At 37.2% G+C, this 17,594-nt stretch overlaps 3 protein-coding genes across 3 annotated transcripts; 1 reads left to right on the top strand and 2 right to left on the bottom strand.

The window, feature by feature from the left end:
• Window positions 1-557: 557 nt before the first annotated feature.
• LOC119651618 lies at window positions 558-1,066 on the top strand. Its single transcript, XM_038055273.1, has 2 exons — window positions 558-852; window positions 920-1,066. Exons 1-2 carry the CDS (start codon window positions 706-708, stop codon window positions 995-997), a joined length of 225 nt encoding a protein of 74 aa, XP_037911201.1. The 5' UTR covers window positions 558-705; the 3' UTR covers window positions 998-1,066.
• LOC119651616 (phosphotriesterase-related protein-like) lies at window positions 678-5,978 on the bottom strand. The gene is made up of 5 exons (XM_038055270.1): window positions 5,780-5,978; window positions 1,884-2,402; window positions 1,654-1,818; window positions 1,358-1,575; window positions 678-1,291 (listed from the first exon to the last, which is right to left on the bottom strand). The coding sequence occupies exons 1-5, from the start codon at window positions 5,799-5,801 to the stop codon at window positions 1,154-1,156; spliced, it is 1,062 nt and encodes a 353-aa protein (XP_037911198.1). The 5' UTR covers window positions 5,802-5,978; the 3' UTR covers window positions 678-1,153.
• Window positions 5,979-8,582: 2,604 nt separating this feature from the next.
• Window positions 8,583-16,717, bottom strand: LOC119651617 (phosphotriesterase-related protein-like). Its single transcript, XM_038055271.1, has 5 exons — window positions 16,538-16,717; window positions 9,363-9,878; window positions 9,142-9,306; window positions 8,869-9,086; window positions 8,583-8,808 (listed from the first exon to the last, which is right to left on the bottom strand). The coding sequence occupies exons 1-5, from the start codon at window positions 16,554-16,556 to the stop codon at window positions 8,671-8,673; spliced, it is 1,056 nt and encodes a 351-aa protein (XP_037911199.1). The 5' UTR covers window positions 16,557-16,717; the 3' UTR covers window positions 8,583-8,670.
• Between the last annotated feature and the right edge of the window lie 877 nt (window positions 16,718-17,594).

Genomic DNA, 17,594 nt, shown 5'->3' with positions numbered 1-17,594 from the left:
TCGTCGATGACCTCAAGGGGCATCTTTTCTCCTGTGGGTTTCTTTTTTGGTTCACTTATGGGCTTCTCCTATGTTGAACGAAATGACGAAGTTGTTCCTAAGTTCGCTGATCCTTTTCGCCAGCATCTCGATTTGAGTACGCAGATTCTCATTTTGTATATTACCTTTGGAGAACCTACCCTGGATTGCATTTAATTGCTCATGGAAAATTTCTTTCTCTCCATGGGGTCAGTGTACTGTCTGAAACGGTTCTTAAGATATAAGGATGCGTCAAGCAAATGAAATAAGCATTAATCCGACACCAGGTCACGTTCACCTCAGGTAGGCTTACTAGAGTAAAAGAGCATAGTGCTACGAGATGGAGGGAATCGCTTCTCAGAATTCCGATGCATTAACTCGCTTAGCTCGAAAATGTCCAGTAAGTACCACTGATATTTTCATTAAAATTGCACCAAGTGAGTATTCTAAGCTACTTCGAAGATGTACAAATCTGCGCTTAAAATTGTTGAACATTTTGAAACTAAGTGGAAATCAAAACGTTTTACTTTTTTCAGCGCAACAGGTGTTAGTCAAAAAGTGTCAAGAAAATGTTTTCAAAATTATTTGTGAAATATCTGTTTCCAAAGTTTTCAAACAAACACAATTCTGATTTATCACATACAAAAGTTTACTAAGCCTTGATTTCATGGTCTAATTTATTCATATATGGATTCGAAGTTTGGACAAGTTTTTTTATTTCTGACAAATTTAGCGTGGAAGTCTCGCATAACAATTCCGCTTGTTTTAACAACAGTTTTAATGGCAGCTGGAATTCGATTGCAAATTGACATAAATATTCAAACTGCGAGTATTGTAATTACAAACCCGATAAGATAGTATTTAAAGAATAACTTGTAGCTTTCTACTTGCTTTATTGTAGGAAGATTTCAATGATTTCGAAGAGGATTCCGAGGACGACTGGGAAACAGCAGAATCTGAGAGTGAAACTCAAGAATGAGTCCATTTTTTGAAGAATTACATTCCTATGTATGTTTATAAGCAAATTAAAATTCAAGCTGCGAAAGTATCTAGTATTTTAATATTGAATACAACGAGTAAATGTCTGATTAACTACTGTAAGTAAAGATATAACCATATTTCAATGAACACTTCCTTAAATCTTCATCTGAAGCCAGTTAGCTGGGTTCGTAACTGTTATTTTTTCGACTTGTTCCACAGTCAAGCCCTTACCGTGCATTCTGGGGAGAACATTTGTGTAGATATGATGATAACCGTGTCCTCCGAATGAAGTCTACAAAAAAAGATAAATCGTTGTTACAAAAAGTCGTGTCGCAAATGTCGTTCGTTTTCATCTTACTAAACGATGCTTGCTGTGGATGTCATGGGACATCATTATTTTGTCTTCAAGTCCTTCAGCAATTAATCTCATCAAGGTATTAATGCGTTGACCGTCTGAAGGCATGTCAACATCTGGGTTCAGTTGATAATATGAGCACTCAATTCCGAATAAATCAAATTGAAGGTATGTTCCCAATTTTGCGAATTCGAGCAGTTCGTCAACATCGAAAATTGTCCCTGGTAGATTTTAAAGAAGTGGCAAATGAAAGTTATAGCTTCAAAAAGAGCGACAGGAGCCATAAGTATAATACATACTATCCAAGTGTGACATCACACATTTTTCTGCTTTTCCACCTGCTTCCAAATAATGCCGGACAATTTCAAATGGAGCCTTCGGATCCCGACCTGGGTGGAACGAAACACCACATCCCAAAACTTCTTGTATTTCTCCAGTGGCTAGAATAGCATGTTTTTCGAATTCTGTAAAATGAAAGATACAATTATTACTCAATAGTTCCTTCAACCCTTTGGAGTATGCTCTGTACCATGTAAAGGATATCCACTTCCAACTTCGCCGATAAATCCACATTTGACAATATTTTTCCCGTTGTTGATTTCTACGCCGGTGATAATCTCCTTTGAATACAAATCAGTCATTTTTTCAACTCCCATAGTGAGGATATCCTCGGACTGCAAATTATGAATGTAATGGCCCGTTCCGGCTATCACGTGGACTCCCGTTGCTTGCGAAATTTCATACATAAATTCCAAATCACGCTTCAATCCATGAGAAGTATTCTCCACAATGGAGTTACCACCGAGCTTCTTGAAAAGCTCAATATCTTTCTTGATGGCATCACGAGCTTCTTCGTCATGGAAGTTTATGTTATCATGAGAAGAGTAGGGATATTGGCGCACAAAACCGACATTATCAAGATGGATCCTTTTCTCTAGAAACGGTTTTAAATCTTCCGGACCTGGCACAGCGAATCCTTCAAAGTTAATCCCGAAGTGCTCGTGAGTTAACGTGCGACCAAGGAGATTTGGTTGGATGGATCCGAGAACTGAAAAATACACCAACATATTTAATTAAATTAATAATATTTTTTTCTAGAATGCAGGATAATCTTGATATCTTTCTCATATCATAATAAAAATATTAGTATGATCATGGATTTTAGCTATGAAAGCTCAGAAGAAGCTCTGGAATAGAAATAGCTGGTTGTGCGCTGCGGTAAATTTTAGATATATGTTCTTTGATACTTCAATCACAAGGAACATCAGTTGGGGAACGCCACTTCATCCAGATTGCGTTAATGCGTGAAGCAATTTCATAACACAGTTCTCCATTGCCTGATAGCATCGACCCGAGATATTTAAATCGCTCAGTTCTGGGCAGGTCACTGCCGCTGACAGTGATTGTCAAAAATTCGAGAAAATACGAGATAAACTTACGGAGGCACTAAACATGACTCGCCACGGAGGGTAATTTAAAAAGAAAGAAAATCGGTGCCGCATGTGTTGAATGAGAGGCAGGTGGAGAATCGAAGAGCCTGAAATTTTGCTTTTGTGGTATAAAAAAATGAGTTTCTCCATTGAATTGTTATTGGCGATGAGAAATGAGAACATTTTGAGATTTCCAAATTTAAAAAATCGTAAAAGAACGTACGTAAAAAATCATCAGGCACGCCAATTCGCTAAGGAAAGAAGACAATGTTTTGCGTTTGGTGGGCGGAACTGCCAATAAGGATCGCTATAGACAACAGCTCATTAATTTGAACCATGAATTGCTTGAATTGTGGAATTTGTATTGTGATTTGACTTCGGGTACCAGTCGGCTCAGCTATGAATGAGTACCTGAGTCAAATCAGGATAGTAATCTCAGGCGAGCGCAATGCTGACCACATTGCCTCCTGTAATCCTGTATCGTACCGTTAAAGTCTTGAATGAAGTGCTCTAACCCGCTTCAAGGCCCTGATCCAATTGGATTGTTGCGCCAACGATTATTATTATTGCTTGAAAACCCGCCACCATAGGTCACGGGACACGAGCGGGTGATATTGCAGCATGACAACGTTCCGGACCATTGCACTTTTATCGTTCAGGCACCTTCAAAATGTTGAAATGCGACGGATGACAGGATGCATGGGGTGATTCATTTAGACGAACTTTGAAATCAAACTTATGGTGAAAATGTTATTATGATTGGAAAGAGCAGTCTATGGCATTTGTTTGAGCGTAGTACTTGGTATGTCACGAATAACGCGAGAAATGCTGTCTTACAGCAGGCTTATCACTAAAAGCCATTTTCATTAAAAAAAAATGGTCCAAAGGAGTGATTTCGAAGGATCTAAGCTGTCAATTTATCGAGCTTAAATGTGAAATCAAGAGCCCATCAAAATGATTTCCTAGTAAGTTCATTGTTTCCCACCCTGTATCGTATGTCACGACATTGAAACGGAAGCTTACTAAGATTTCGGGCTTCAATTTCAGATACCAAGCAATCCGCTGTCATCCATCCTTGATAATTTGCCAAACAATACTGAATAAAAAAATAAAATGATAATTTGATAGGAGTCACGCATGATCTGTTGAAAAACCGCTACTCTAAAAAAAGGTTCAAATGAATCACTCTAAAGTAAAAATCTAGAGCCTTGTCTTAATATTTTCTTTTCATAACTCCTTACAGGTGAGTAAACAAAAAAGTCTGGGGAAATTAGATCAAGAAAGGCAGGGGAATTACCGGTGATGGGGGTCCAGTTTTCGTAATATAATATGTGTTTAGTACTTGCCTTCGGGAGTTAAAACGGATGTTCAGTAAGAGTAAAGCTATAACGTGAATTTTTTATTAAAACTCTATAAAAACAGAATATACGCGTAGGATATGTTAACTGCAGGGTATGATGAATATGTTATGAAGCAGTTAATCGTCTACAAGTGGTAAAACCATTCGAGGAGTCACATCAGACTTTTACAAATCATGTTGCATAATTTAAGAAAAAAAGCACCGCAAATCAACGAATATCAACGAAATTTTACCAACACGCATACTGTAGTGGAGTTTCGGGATAGACACGGCATCAAAAGTCTACCCCATCCACCCTACAGTCCGAACCTAGCCCCTGGGTGATTTTTAGCTGCGCTGGACACAAAACGCCCCGTAATGTCAAGATAAATAAGGAGGTGGTGAAAATTGCGGAGGCCCAAATTAAGAAGCTTACAGAAGACAGCCTAATATTTCTATTTCAAAAATGGAAGGACTGACGACGAAAGTGTATAGCAGGGGGGTTACTTTGAAAGAAAAAAAAACATGTTGATTTAAAAGATGAGATAAATGCTTTTTCTTCTATAGTGTTTTTATTATTACTTTTTGAACATCTCTCGTAGTTAAGGTTTGGCAAGAATGTCGCAGAATAAAACCAATACTTTTATTTGCTCGCGCTATTAACTGATTTAAAAAATATTGAAAATGTTTAAAGTTCACTGACACGTAAAATGTACAATGCAAGACGAAAAGAATTAGAAAAAGCTTCCAAGGTCACGTGAAAATCATTTCTCGAAACTACACACAAACTCTCTACCATTTATTACAATCAGGAATTTTTGAAGAGCTTTAGATGAATTATAATTTCTGCAACTTCTTAGGACGGTATATACTATATATGTACGCAGACGAATGGTAAGACTTTTTACCAAAATCCGCTTGCATAGCAGATACATGTAGCTTCAATTAAAATTGGGAAAAAAATCAGGGACTAATATCATTACAAAGATATAAGTAGGAAACAGATGATTATATTTAAGTAGCCGAGAGTGTATGTATTTAACCAACTGGCAAATGATATTCCTCTGGACCGAATTGAATTTATATAACGCATAAAAGCGATAAATATGTAACTGCTTTTGTTGGGTCATATTTACTATTGTTGGTTTTCCAAAGTAAATATCGATAAAAATAATAATAGAATCAAATAAAATCATTATTTTTTCACTTTGATAATACTCGCGCCTGTTAGTACAGATTATATAACCGTCAAATTTTTGTAAATTTATGAAGAACTTGTAACAGTCGCCAACAGTAAACAAAGATTATACTCTATATACGAGAAAAGTACAAATTAAGAGAACCTCCACTTAAAACATTAGGCTTCTCCCGGCTAAGTCATAAGATTTTAATTTGTTATCAATGGTCAACAATTTATCACCAATTATTATCATAAATAATCACATGAATTTATACCTACATAACAGATATTGGTGGCGTTTGGTTCGCTTCTTGAGGAGTTCTTTAATTGGCTATTATTGTCTAAAAGTGGATAATTCTTATAGAGAGAGAAAAATAAACAGATTTTTTAAATAACGAAATTCGTTACTTATTCGCGTTTTTCTATCTCTCAGCACCAAAAAAAAGTCTAAAACTAAAACATTTCACAATTCTTACCGGTTTGAATTACAGTAGACATCTCGATTATTTTGCAGAATCAGGGTAATGACTATTTTTATAATGTTCGACTTTTTCTATTAGTTTTTGCTAGAATACTAGCTAAATATGCTGGAAAACTATTCCGAAGAATTATACCGAGCTAAATAGATCAGCTGACTAAAAAAGCTTGTACTTTTAGATACTACATAAATCGGCTCCCGGTTGGTGGTAACTTGACTCCAATATTCGCATCTTATCAACAAAAGCTTTTTCCACGACCGGTAACCGGTTGAGATAATTAAGAAGGTAAATACAGATATTATTGCTTTGCGAGGGGTTGCTTTATTTATTTACTGTTGATGTTATTAAAATCATAGTATGTATGTGTGACTGCTCTTTTCAATGTGAAAGCGCCATTTGGAAGGAGACTTTTATTTTGGATTAACGAACTTTATCTTATTTTGCAGCAAAGATGCATACTGATTATGGCGAGACTAAAGACGAAATTAAAAGCGTGTCAAAAACTTTTCAAGGTCGCGCGTGACAAAATTTTACCGAATTCCGCTTGCTATTTACGTTTTGGGACGTTAACTTAGTATGGATGCTAATGAAAATCCCACCCATGCATCCATGGAATTTTACCCACCCACTATAATTTCTACTCTATCAAAACGTAATTGTGAAATTTTCCGCTTAAAAATGTTGCTCTATCTTCATCAACTTTTACATAAAAGTTGCTAACTTCTCCAAATCCATGTCACTAAAATTAGAATATTTGGAATATACATATATACTTTCAATTTGAGTCAGTACAGATATTTTCTGTATCTCTCGAGAAACATTTAGAACTGTGTGAGATGGGAATTTATTTCACTATCCTATATCCTGAATTAGGAGACTTTATTGCGCTTCATCTTATAAGTGCTGTCACTTTCTAAATCAGAATATACTTTCTCTCGTTCTTTAGTTTCCCAGTAAACACCAAGAAAAACTTCATATATATATGAAAAGAAAAGAGTCGCATATTCAAAGCTTCATACATAAAATATTTGGTGCCTTTCTTATCTAAACGGTATTCACAAAACTTCTAAATGTGCATCTAATCAGGCAGATCATACCATACAAAATGGAAAAAGCGTTAGTATCTACTGTAACTTTATTGATAATAAATAGTATTTCCACCAAATTTTCCGATTTTTGGATCAATATAAATTTTTATATCTACAAGAAAATTATTGACTAAAGGGAGGTTTCTTAGCTCTTTATAAAAAAAAAGAAAGTTATTGAGAAGATATAGCTACGACTTGTATTTTGAGGCTTAGATTTTGAGTAAAAGCATCACTATGAGCTTTTTAATAATTTCTGATTTGATAGTTCCAAGACCACAAGCTTTCGAGGTTTGAATTTGCAATCTTCATTTTTGTTTTGTTCCTTTCTTTTTAAGGGGGAAAACCAGTCTAGAACTCTCGGAAAATCAAAATTAGTTTTCTTGGTTTAAACTATACAAAATTTCTTAAAAATCACGTAGCAAAGTTTTTGCATAAGAGAAATCTATGAGAGCTCGAATTGCAATTTAGGTACTGCAGTCGATATAAATTGGAGCATTTGTTTTTTCTGCTGGTGGTCTTGAATTAATTCTTACCTTTTATTTTGTAATAATTCGCACATGTATGTAGTTGTTACTATCATTTTCATCAGTTTAGTTACGCATTGAAGGAAAATAAAGTGTTGTTCAGTGATCGTTAGGAGTCTAGGTGGATGTGGTCAAAATAATGATGAATTTTTCACTGCCATCATCTGGGCATTCGCTTAGCAATCTATTCAAAATAGTAAAGTAATATAAGCACACTAACCCGGTCCGCTGAGGAGGAAAGACGCAATCGCGAGTATTCTAGTGACAAATGTAGTGTAGTGAGTGACATAAACCGTCATTTTTAAATAAACCGACGCCGACTGTCACAAATAATCCTCAAGGCAAGTAGAGTATCCCGTTTGGTCCGGTAAATTTTATATTAAATAATAATGGAGGATTGCGATCCTTCAGATTCCCTCCTACCCGATCCTGCTTCCGCAGACTATATCTCCCCCGACATCTCAAACATCCCACCTTTGCCCCAGCCCCTCAATATATTAGAAAACAGTAGATCCTCTGCAATATTAGTATCAAAGACAAAATAAAAAAAACACAGAATTAATAGGATTACCCCTCCCCCCCCCAAACTTCGTCCTCCAAGAAGGCTAAACCTGATTCCCCCTATTCTTTAGAGACAAATCGCATCGAAAATGTGCGCCCATCCAACCTCCCCAAAGAGGAAGATAGGAAGCAATTCCCCCAACTCCTACAAACAGCAAATAGAGCTGTACCACAGGTCGACAACGTTCCCTCCCCAGTATCTTCCCCCCAAAAAGTTAATCCACCTATACCATGCTGCGCACTCGTACTCGGAGTACGTTTTGATTGTACAAAATAAAAGTGGTAATTTTCTGAACAAAGTACACATCTTCCGGAAACTAAAATTAAATAGCACTCATGGCAATAAAAAAAATTTGCAAGGCAAGGGTGAAAATCTGAGATTAGCTAAATATGGCGGTTAGGTGTAAGGTACTATCTGAAAATGAATTAAAATGAAATGAGCTTCTTATGAATGCTCTTGAATAGAATTCGTGTTTCATGTCCTCTTACGAATCACATGTTGAGTTCCTATATAATGCTATATGAAATCATTCCTCGAATGTTTTGAAGGAATCTATTATAAAAGCCAACAAATGTATCTTTCCTGCTTAACTAGCAATTAGATATATTCTAGAAAATAGCAAAATGGTTAAATTACTATATTTATTTCAAGCAATAAACAAAAGGATAGTTTTACTTGAATTGATTAAACCAGCTATTAATAAAACAATCATAATTAAATCTTAAACGCTAACCATTTAGCTGGATTCAGCACAGTGATTTTTTCCGCTTGTTCGACAGTCAAACCTTTACCGTGCATTCTCGGTAGAACGTTAGTATAAATATGTGAAAAGCCATGTCCGCCAAATGATGTCTGAAAAGTTTCCACCATGAAATAAAAGTATGAAAAAAATTGTCAAACATGTTCATTTACCAGTCGATGTTTGGTATGGCAATCATGCGACATTAACAGTCTATCCTCTAAACCTTCCGCAATTAACTTCATCAGTTTATTAATCCGATCAGCATCAGATGGCATATCTACCTGAGGGTTAAGTTGATAATAAGAGCATTCAGTTCCAAATAAATCAAACTGGATATAAGTTCCCAGTTTGGCATATTCGAGAATATCATCCACGTCCAAAAGAGTTCCTGGTGAAGTAGGAAATAATTAGTTTGAGATTTTAATTTAAAAAAAAATGCTTACTATCTACATGCGACATTATACACTTATTGGCTTTTCCTCCGGCTTCCAAGTAAAGACGAGTAATTTCAAATGGTGCTTCCTTCTCTCGACCTGGGTGGAGCGACACACCACATCCCAAAACTTCCTGTATTTCACCAGTTGCCTTAAGCGCACGCTTCTCAAAATCTTCAAAGTATGTCAATATATTCATATATATTATGGCAGAAATTGTATCAATTTACCATGCAATGGCCAAGCACTCCCGACTTCACCTATGAATCCACATTTCACAACTTTTTTCCCATCAATTTCCACTCCAGTAATGATCTCCTTCGAATATAAATCTGTCATTTCCTCTACAGTCATATTCAAAGTTTCTGGTTTTTGAAGAGCCGAAACATAGTGTCCAGTTCCGGCAACTACGTGAACTCCAGTTTGCTTTGATACTTCGTAGGAAAGATTGAGATCTCGGTTAAGACCGTGAGATGTATTTTCCACAATAGTCCCGCCACCTAGCTTTTTAAATAGGCTAACATCCTTTTTCACCGCTTCATGGGTTTCGTCGTCATTGAAGTGCAAGTTGTAATTACTGGAGTAAGGGTATTGCCGTAGAAATCCCAACGTTTCCAGCTTAATTTGATGACCGAAGAAACATCTAAGATCGTCTGGTGGTGAACTATAAAAATGCTCGAAATTTAAGGAAAAGTGTTCGTGGGTAAGGGTGCGGCCTAATAGGTTGGGATTAACCGAACCAAGAACTGCAAAGTAAATTATATGAACAAAATAGTCACTCCATTTCATACATTATAATATGCATCACATTCGAGCAAAACTATCGAAATTTATGTACTTTTGGTTAGTATATTCTTACCATCATTTTCGAAATTCATTTATGGTACTAGTGCTTTATGAACAATGAAAACTCAATGTTGTTTTAACTATTAACACATCGTTCAATAAGTTCCGGGACTAGCGTAGAGATGGCGCTAATAATGCCATTTATATACCAAGGTTCAGAAGTACCAACCTTTAGATAAGATGTGTCAAAATTTGATGTAATTCGAAACATAACCAAGAAAGTTATAGTGGTTAAAGTGACGCTACCTTTGCAATCGTGAAAAAAATGGACCAAACCGAGTTTCGTGTGTTGATAAAACATTGTTTTTTAATGGGAAAAAACACTGTTCAAGCTCAGCAATGGCTTGAAAAATGTTATCCGGACTCTACTCCGTCGAAAACAACCATTTCGGTGGTATGCTGACTTGAAATGCGGTCGTGCTGATACAAATGATGCGGTACGTTCGGGTCGGCCAAATGAGGTAGTAACTTCCGAAAACACCACACAAATATTGAAAATCGTGATGGGTGACCGCAAAATGAAAGTGCGCGAGATAGCCAAAATGATGAACATATCAACTGGTAGTGCATTTACTATTTTACACCAAAAATTGGCTATGAAAAAGGTTTTTTCCAAATGGGTATCGCGTTTGCTCACAATGGAACAAAAGCAACAACGTATCAATGATTCGGAGAGCTGTTTGGCACTGTTTACTCGCAATAAACAGGATTTTTTGCGTTGATATGTGACGGTGAACGAAACATGGATTCACCATTTCACTCCGGAGTCAAGTCAGCAGTCAGCTGAATGGCGTACGACCGGTGAAAGCCGCCCGAAGCGTCCAAAAACACAACAACCGGCCGGCAAAGTGATGGCGTCCGTATTCTGGGATGCAATTGGTATAATTTTCAGTGACTACTTCGAAAAAGGAAAAACCATCAATAGCGACTACTACATGGTGTTATTGGATCGTTTGAAGGCCGAAATAGCGAAAAAACGCCCACACATGAAGAAGAAGAAAGTCATCTTTCATCAAGACAACGCACCGTACCACGAGTCAATCAAAACGATGACCAAATTCAACGAATTAGGCTGCTTCCTCATCCTCCGTACTCGCCGGATCTGGCCTTTTGCGACTACTGGCTCTTTGCGGATCTCAAAAAGATGCTCTAGGGAAAAAGATTTGGCTCAAATGAGGAGGTGATCGCTGCTACTGAGGCTCATTTTGAGTCAAAAGACAAATCGTTCTATAAACATGGCATTGAAAAGTTAGAGAAGCGTTGGAATGATTGTATTACCCTTGAAGGAGATTATGTTGATGAATAATAAAGAATTCTGCCGATAAAATGTAGTTTTCATAGTTAGTCCCGGGACTTATTGAACGATGTGTTATTCTATTCACTTCTCATGTTCCAAATTTCGTCAATATCGTGATTATTCAAAAAATCCAAATCTCTTTCTTAGCATTTTTTAAATTATTGTATCTTTAAAATATTATTTGATTTATTTATTATTTCAAGTAAATCCAATGCATTATTTTCCAAATATTCTACAATTACAGAAAGGATCTCTGACTTTCGAGTGCTAGCCCCCCCCCCCCCTGAAGACAGATGCATATAACCGCCTTCGAATGGTGTGCCCATCTAGCCCTATCTATTGTTATGTATTAATTAGATTTTTCCTCGGGAAATATGCTTTGCAAAACATCCAGCCAAATTATAAACTTATGGCGAATAAAACAATAATCAAAGCCTCCATCAATTAGTATGGAAAATAAGCCCAAAACAGTAGCTTTATTATACAGAAATTGTTATTGTGTTAAATAAATAGGAACAACAGGCGGATGGACAGTGTGAAGTCTTTACTTTCTGCAAAGGATATCTGCACACGATTGATCCCTTGCCAAAGGCTTCAAAACCTTAGCATAGATTATAACGCTCGTCATAAGGCACGGCGTGTAAACATCCTGTTTAAGGACGAGTCGTAGATACAGCGGTAGGAACTACCGATTCTGCAAATATTCTCACATTTTAGTGCCCGAAATTCGACGAAAAAGCCTTGATAGCTGGGGAATGGAGCAGTCGCGAAAAAAATCGGCTACAATTGATCGAGGAAGACGTACGTTAATGGAGAACATTATAGACAGTATATCCTCCCAGTGTTTGCATAATATCCATCAATTTATTGATAGAGAGGATTTTGGTGCAGGATAGAGGTCTTGGTAATCCACGAAGCGTTTAACGAGCACTTCGCAAATGTTGGCCTGGCAACTCTCCCGACTGGAATCCTATAGAAAATTCATGGTCGTCGAAGGGTTTAAAAAAAAGTTCGTCCCAGATGTGCGTGGCGCAGACCAAGGGAAGAAGAGTGTATTTTTCTCGGAAAATCGTGGAGAGAGTTAAAGTACATTATAGGCTCCTTCATGGGACATGATCCAACATTCAAAATGGTGCTTTCCACATTAGTTTTTTAAGGTTTTGTGTAAAACAAATCCTCATTAAAATCAATTCGCTGTCTGTCTGTCTGTTTGTCACAGGCACTTTTCTCCAAAACCGCAAACCGATCCGAACCAAACTTGGTGGAAAGATGGGAACTATGAAATCCCATTCGTACAGGGAGTGACATAAATTTACATGGAGTTAAAGGGGGGCTTCCCATACATGCAAAAGGGGGATGCACATTTTTTTTTCCAACCAATGAAGATACGTGGGGTATCAAATGAAAGGTCTCGATTAGTACTTTCCGGAACTGAGTTTTAACGTAGGTTTCAAAATGTGTGAGTAAAAAGGGAAAAAGTACACACTTAAAGTGAGACAGGAGTCATTTTCAGGAGTTACTCAACGCAAAAATCTGAAAAAATCAGGGTGGTGCGCATATATGAAACCTAGGCCTCAAATTATGCCCCACTCCGATATCTGCAAATTTTAGAAATTAACTGCATCGGCATATAGGACAGTATCGCATATACGCATGGCAAGTTTCATGGAAAACCGGCTATTAGTATCAAATTTATTGAATTTTTAACTATGTACAACAGAACAGAGCATTCATCATTCTTCACATAGGGAAACACAAAATTTTTTATACTTGAAGCGTCTAGCTTCCGGTTTCCCGTCTTGTTTGTTAACTGGGTTATGCCCATCGACCTAGTGAAGCGGCTGCATGATTGGCCTTTTCTCATAATGGCATTCTTTCGGTAAATGATTATTACCTATGCCATAATGATTCCATGCTGTTCTATTTTATTTTTTTTATATAGAATTTTTCACCAACAAGCCTATTTTTGAATTATTATTCGGTCGTCCTATCATACACGTGCTCACATTGCTCATCGTTTTCCCTCTGCAAAATATTTAATATACGATATGAACTTGAGGATATGTACTGAATCTATTATATTACTTTTGAAAACAATCTTTTTGCATCATGAGGAGTTCTGAAACATTGTTTCAACGAAGACCATGTAAGATTTCTGAAAAGCTTAGAATGAGGTATTTTATCTTTTTTTCAAACAGAACGGTAGATAGAAGAGCAACCCAAAATACGAGGGTTGTTCAATAATCTAAAGATTTATTACTTACTACAAGTTAGAGATATAAAAACAAAATATTTTAGATTTTTTTATTTTTCGACATAATCTCCTTTCAGCTCTATACATTTTTTCGAGTGTTTTTTCAGATTTTTGAAGCCCTGACAGTTAGATTCTGGATGGTCCACAGAATAGCCATCTGTTTTGGGATTGGCCTCCTTGATTCTATTGAAACTGTTGACCAAAAAAACATATCGGGGATATTGTCAATCATTTTGTAAGTACTCATTTCCACTGGACGTTACGAATGAAGAATCAGGTCTGACGGGAAGGGGTGGAAGGGGAGATTCTTCCTGGGCCTAGAGTTTTTTAGGACAATTTTTTGCGAATATATGGTTAAATTCATTTACCCAATTGTAAACAGTGTCCGGATAGCTGAGTGGTTAGAGCATAAGGCATACGGAAGGTCGCGGTTTAAATCTCACTGATGGCTGTGGGGTTTGTATCATGATTTGACGTCGGATACCAGTTGACTCAATTGTGAATGAGTACCTGAGTCAAATCTGGGTAATAATCTCAGGCGAGCGCAATAGCTAGCACATTGCCTTCTATAGGGTACTATAATCCTGTAGTGTACGGTTACGGTCTTTAATGAATTGCTTTAACACACTTGAAAGCCCTGATCCAATTGGGTTGTTGCGCCAACGATCATTATAATTGTAAACTGTGACAAACACAGGGACAGATGTGCTATGAACTTCATCCAACTCAGCTTTAATCTCCTTTGGCATTAAGTTTTTGGTATAAGTATTTAATTACTCCTCAAAACTCACTTTTTCCAGGTTTAGCAAGTAAGGGAAACTTTCGAACTGAATCTGCTCAGAAACGAATAAAAATTTTGGCGGGTCTCAAGAGAGTTGTGATTGGTTGGAGGGAAACCATATGAGATATCACGTGTAATCATTTCATCAGCGTTCAAGGATTATCGCCACAGTAATAGAGGGATCGTGATTGCTATAGGAAACTTTCCATATATTAGTAGCACCCGCAGTAATCAAAGAAAATCTACTGGACATGTAGAAGTCAAGCTTTGGATCCGGAAGGAAAATCTAAGTCTTCCAAACTCACGGTATAGACAAAGTCGGACACGTTTGTTAAGTTGTGGGAAACATGCCTTGCATAAATCTCTCCTGCATTACGGGAATGTCAGCTTCTGTCACCCTTCAAGTAAACCATTACCCTATACATCTTTTAAATGCTGTAAGAAAAGTGCTGTAGTGGGTAATGACTCCTATGAGTAACTGAAGAAATGCAACGATTTCAGACCAGCAGTCTGCTTTCCGTGAAGTCTCACTATTCAACATCATCAAGGGCACAACAACCGGTATCCTGTCTAATTCTGCTTTAGTAAGGAACTCCAAATATCCCGGTTTTGCGCCGAGGTCTATCAATTTAATATTACTGAAAGCTGTCTAGCGTCCTGACCTACGCCATAACTCCATCTCAGGCAGGATCTGCCTCGTTTGCTTCTTCAACCATAGATATTGTAGACTTTCCGGGCTGGATCATCCTCACCTATACGGATTAAATGACCCGCCCAACGCAACCTATTTAGCCAGATTTTATCCACAACCAGACAGTCCTGGTATTGCTCATAAGTTTCCTTGTTATGTGGGTTCCTCATGTAGGGGGCCAAAAATTCTTTGGAGGATTCTTCTCTTCTTGCTTAGAACTCAAGTCTTCGAAGAATATATGAGAACTATCTTGTACAGTAAGAACGTTAAGCCTTTGATGAGACGTTTCGAGCAGAAAAACTTTTGTCAGCAGAAATAGGCTCTGTTGGCTGCCAACAAGCGTACGCGGATTTCATCGTCGTAGCTGTTATCAGTTGTGATTTTCAACCCTAGATTGAAGAAATTATCAACGGTTTGAAAGTTGTAGTCTCCTATCTTTATTCTTTTCATTTAACCAGTGCAATTTGCTGTCGTGGGTTCTTTGTTCTTTCATTCTGACGTCGCCACCGTGTACTTCCTTTTGCCTTCATTAATGTTCAGCCCAAGAATTCGCGCCGCCTGCTCGATCTTGATGAAGGTAGATGGTACATCTCGGGTTGTTCTTTCCATAATGTCACTATTGTCAGCATAGGCCAGTATTTGTGGTGGACTTGAAGAGAATGATGACTCTCGCTTTTACATTAGTATCACATAGCACTTTTTCCAGGGCCAGGTTAAAGAAAACGGCTTTGAAGTCGATGAAAAAATGGCCATATTCCAGCAGTTTTTCCATCGGTTGCCGCGTAGAGAAAAGAAGAGAAGTCGCACTATTGTAATCATAAAATTGTTAACCATAAGGATGTATCAAATTTGGCCAACTGGAAGCAGTTTCCCGGAGGAGAGGTTATGACACCGATGATGGACTCAAGGAATATATTCTGAAAGTCGGTTAACAATCAATTTCCAAAATATAATCAAATTGCTTATCGAGACCTTTTATTTAATACCTCTCTTGACTATATCCGGCGGGAAAAAAAATTACCGCCCCTTTTGCATGTATGAAGCCCCCCTTTAAACTCAACATAGAATAATGTTACTGAGTGCATACGTGGAGATTCACAGTTACGATGTTTAGGTTTATCCGTTTCCGAGCAAAAGGCCTGTGACAGACAGACAGTAAACTGATTTTAACAAGGTTTTGTTTTTCACAGAATCGTGAAGAAATTTTAGTACAAACCGTACAAGCTGCAAAAATGTTGAATACTCACAGGTGATAACAAATCAGTGAGGCTTTGATCACATATGTATGTACATATGTAGTCACTGATTTGTGTAGAATAATTTGGTAAACAAAACCAATTAGAAGTCACGGGGCTTATCAGAAGAGACGAAGTTTTCAAATGAAAAATAAAGTTCACATCCTCATTTCTTTTCCTATTAATAACCCCCTAGTGAACTGAAAGAATAGTTCTAGCCCGAAATTAATTGATTGTGAAATCGGCATGCTTTTGTATGGCTTGACTTAATAATCTCTTTCATATATACATATATACTCACCAGTTTGTACTGTAGCCATCTTGGTTTGCTAGTGTTTCGATTATCACTTTCTTTCTGAACTCAATACAACTTAGTACACCAACCGCAAGCACCTAACTAAGCGTTCACTTGGAAATCAACTGAAATGTGTTTATCAACAGAGAATGAATATACATATATATATGTACACATGCACATGCATATGAACAAGAGCTCAAAGCTTATCAAGGTACACAACATAAACCTATAAACTTTTAATTTACTAGCACCTTCTCCACATTGTTTAGGTGATACAATATTGTATAAGCGTGAATTCTGAGAGGAAATTTTCAGTAAAATTTCTGAAATCTTGCTTCCCATAGATAACTACGATATATTAAATATTTTATAATGGCGGATGCTTCTACTGATGAGATTTCCATGGTCAATAAGTATTAAAAGCGGCCGAAACTAACTAGATCTGTTTTTGAAATGTTTACTGTAGATGCCAAGTTTGAGCCTAACCAGAGAAAGTCTCTATGGAAATACCGAACCGAAGAACTACAAATACATATTGTAGAAGCACGTAAAAAGATAATAAATTGATTGGTTTCATTTTAATAACGCGGAACATTCATAACATTTGGATATTAGTCTCATATTAAATGCAGTGATTGTTGTTTCATTGCATACGGTCAAAAGATAGTAAAGGTTCCAGGGCGAAACGTGGATTGGTACCCACGATGGAGCATAAAACCTGGGAAACGCCTGCTGAACCAGCGCTGGGAGTTCTGTCTTCATGAAAAACTGCACGAAAAACAGCTAAACCAATTGTAACGAAATTTGGTGAGAAGGTGTAGTCTGTGAATCCCTTTACATACAACGGGTGGCATAATTTTGAACCGGGTTTACACGTAAAAGGGGAGTGTAGATTTTTTTCTCACAGAATATGGTCATGTGGGGAATCAAATAAAAGGGGTCAATCAGTAATTTTCGAAACTGACAGTATTTTTGATACTGGGTGGAACATGTGGTCAGCATTGCGCTCGCGCGAGATTATTAGCCAGATTTGACTCAGGCACTCATTCACAGCTGAGTC

The sequence above is a fragment of the Hermetia illucens genome, chromosome 3 (assembly GCF_905115235.1).
Source record: "Hermetia illucens chromosome 3, iHerIll2.2.curated.20191125, whole genome shotgun sequence".
NCBI lineage: Eukaryota > Metazoa > Arthropoda > Insecta > Diptera > Stratiomyidae > Hermetia > Hermetia illucens.
The sequence above is the reverse complement of the archived record's forward strand: the minus strand, read 5'-3'. Positions and strand labels throughout refer to the sequence as shown.

What these genes read in the sequence shown, in the direction of transcription:
- LOC119651618 (XM_038055273.1), top strand. Translation starts at nt 706, where the DNA reads ATGGATTCGAAGTTTGGACAAGTTTTTTTATTTCTGACAAATTTAGCG. An exon ending in ATATTCAAACTGCGAGTATT is followed by an intron (nt 853 to 919) that starts GTAATTACAAAC and finishes GCTTTATTGTAG; the next exon opens with GAAGATTTCAATGATTTCGA.
- LOC119651616 (XM_038055270.1), bottom strand. Translation starts at nt 5,801, where the DNA reads ATGTCTACTGTAATTCAAACCG. An exon ending in TGTGATGTCACACTTGGATA is followed by an intron (nt 1,576 to 1,653) that starts GTATGTATTATA and finishes AAAATCTACCAG; the next exon opens with GGACAATTTTCGATGTTGAC. An exon ending in TCCACAGCAAGCATCGTTTA is followed by an intron (nt 1,292 to 1,357) that starts GTAAGATGAAAA and finishes CTTTTTTTGTAG; the next exon opens with ACTTCATTCGGAGGACACGG.
- LOC119651617 (XM_038055271.1), bottom strand. An exon ending in TATAATGTCGCATGTAGATA is followed by an intron (nt 9,087 to 9,141) that starts GTAAGCATTTTT and finishes CTACTTCACCAG; the next exon opens with GAACTCTTTTGGACGTGGAT. An exon ending in GCCATACCAAACATCGACTG is followed by an intron (nt 8,809 to 8,868) that starts GTAAATGAACAT and finishes GAAACTTTTCAG; the next exon opens with ACATCATTTGGCGGACATGG.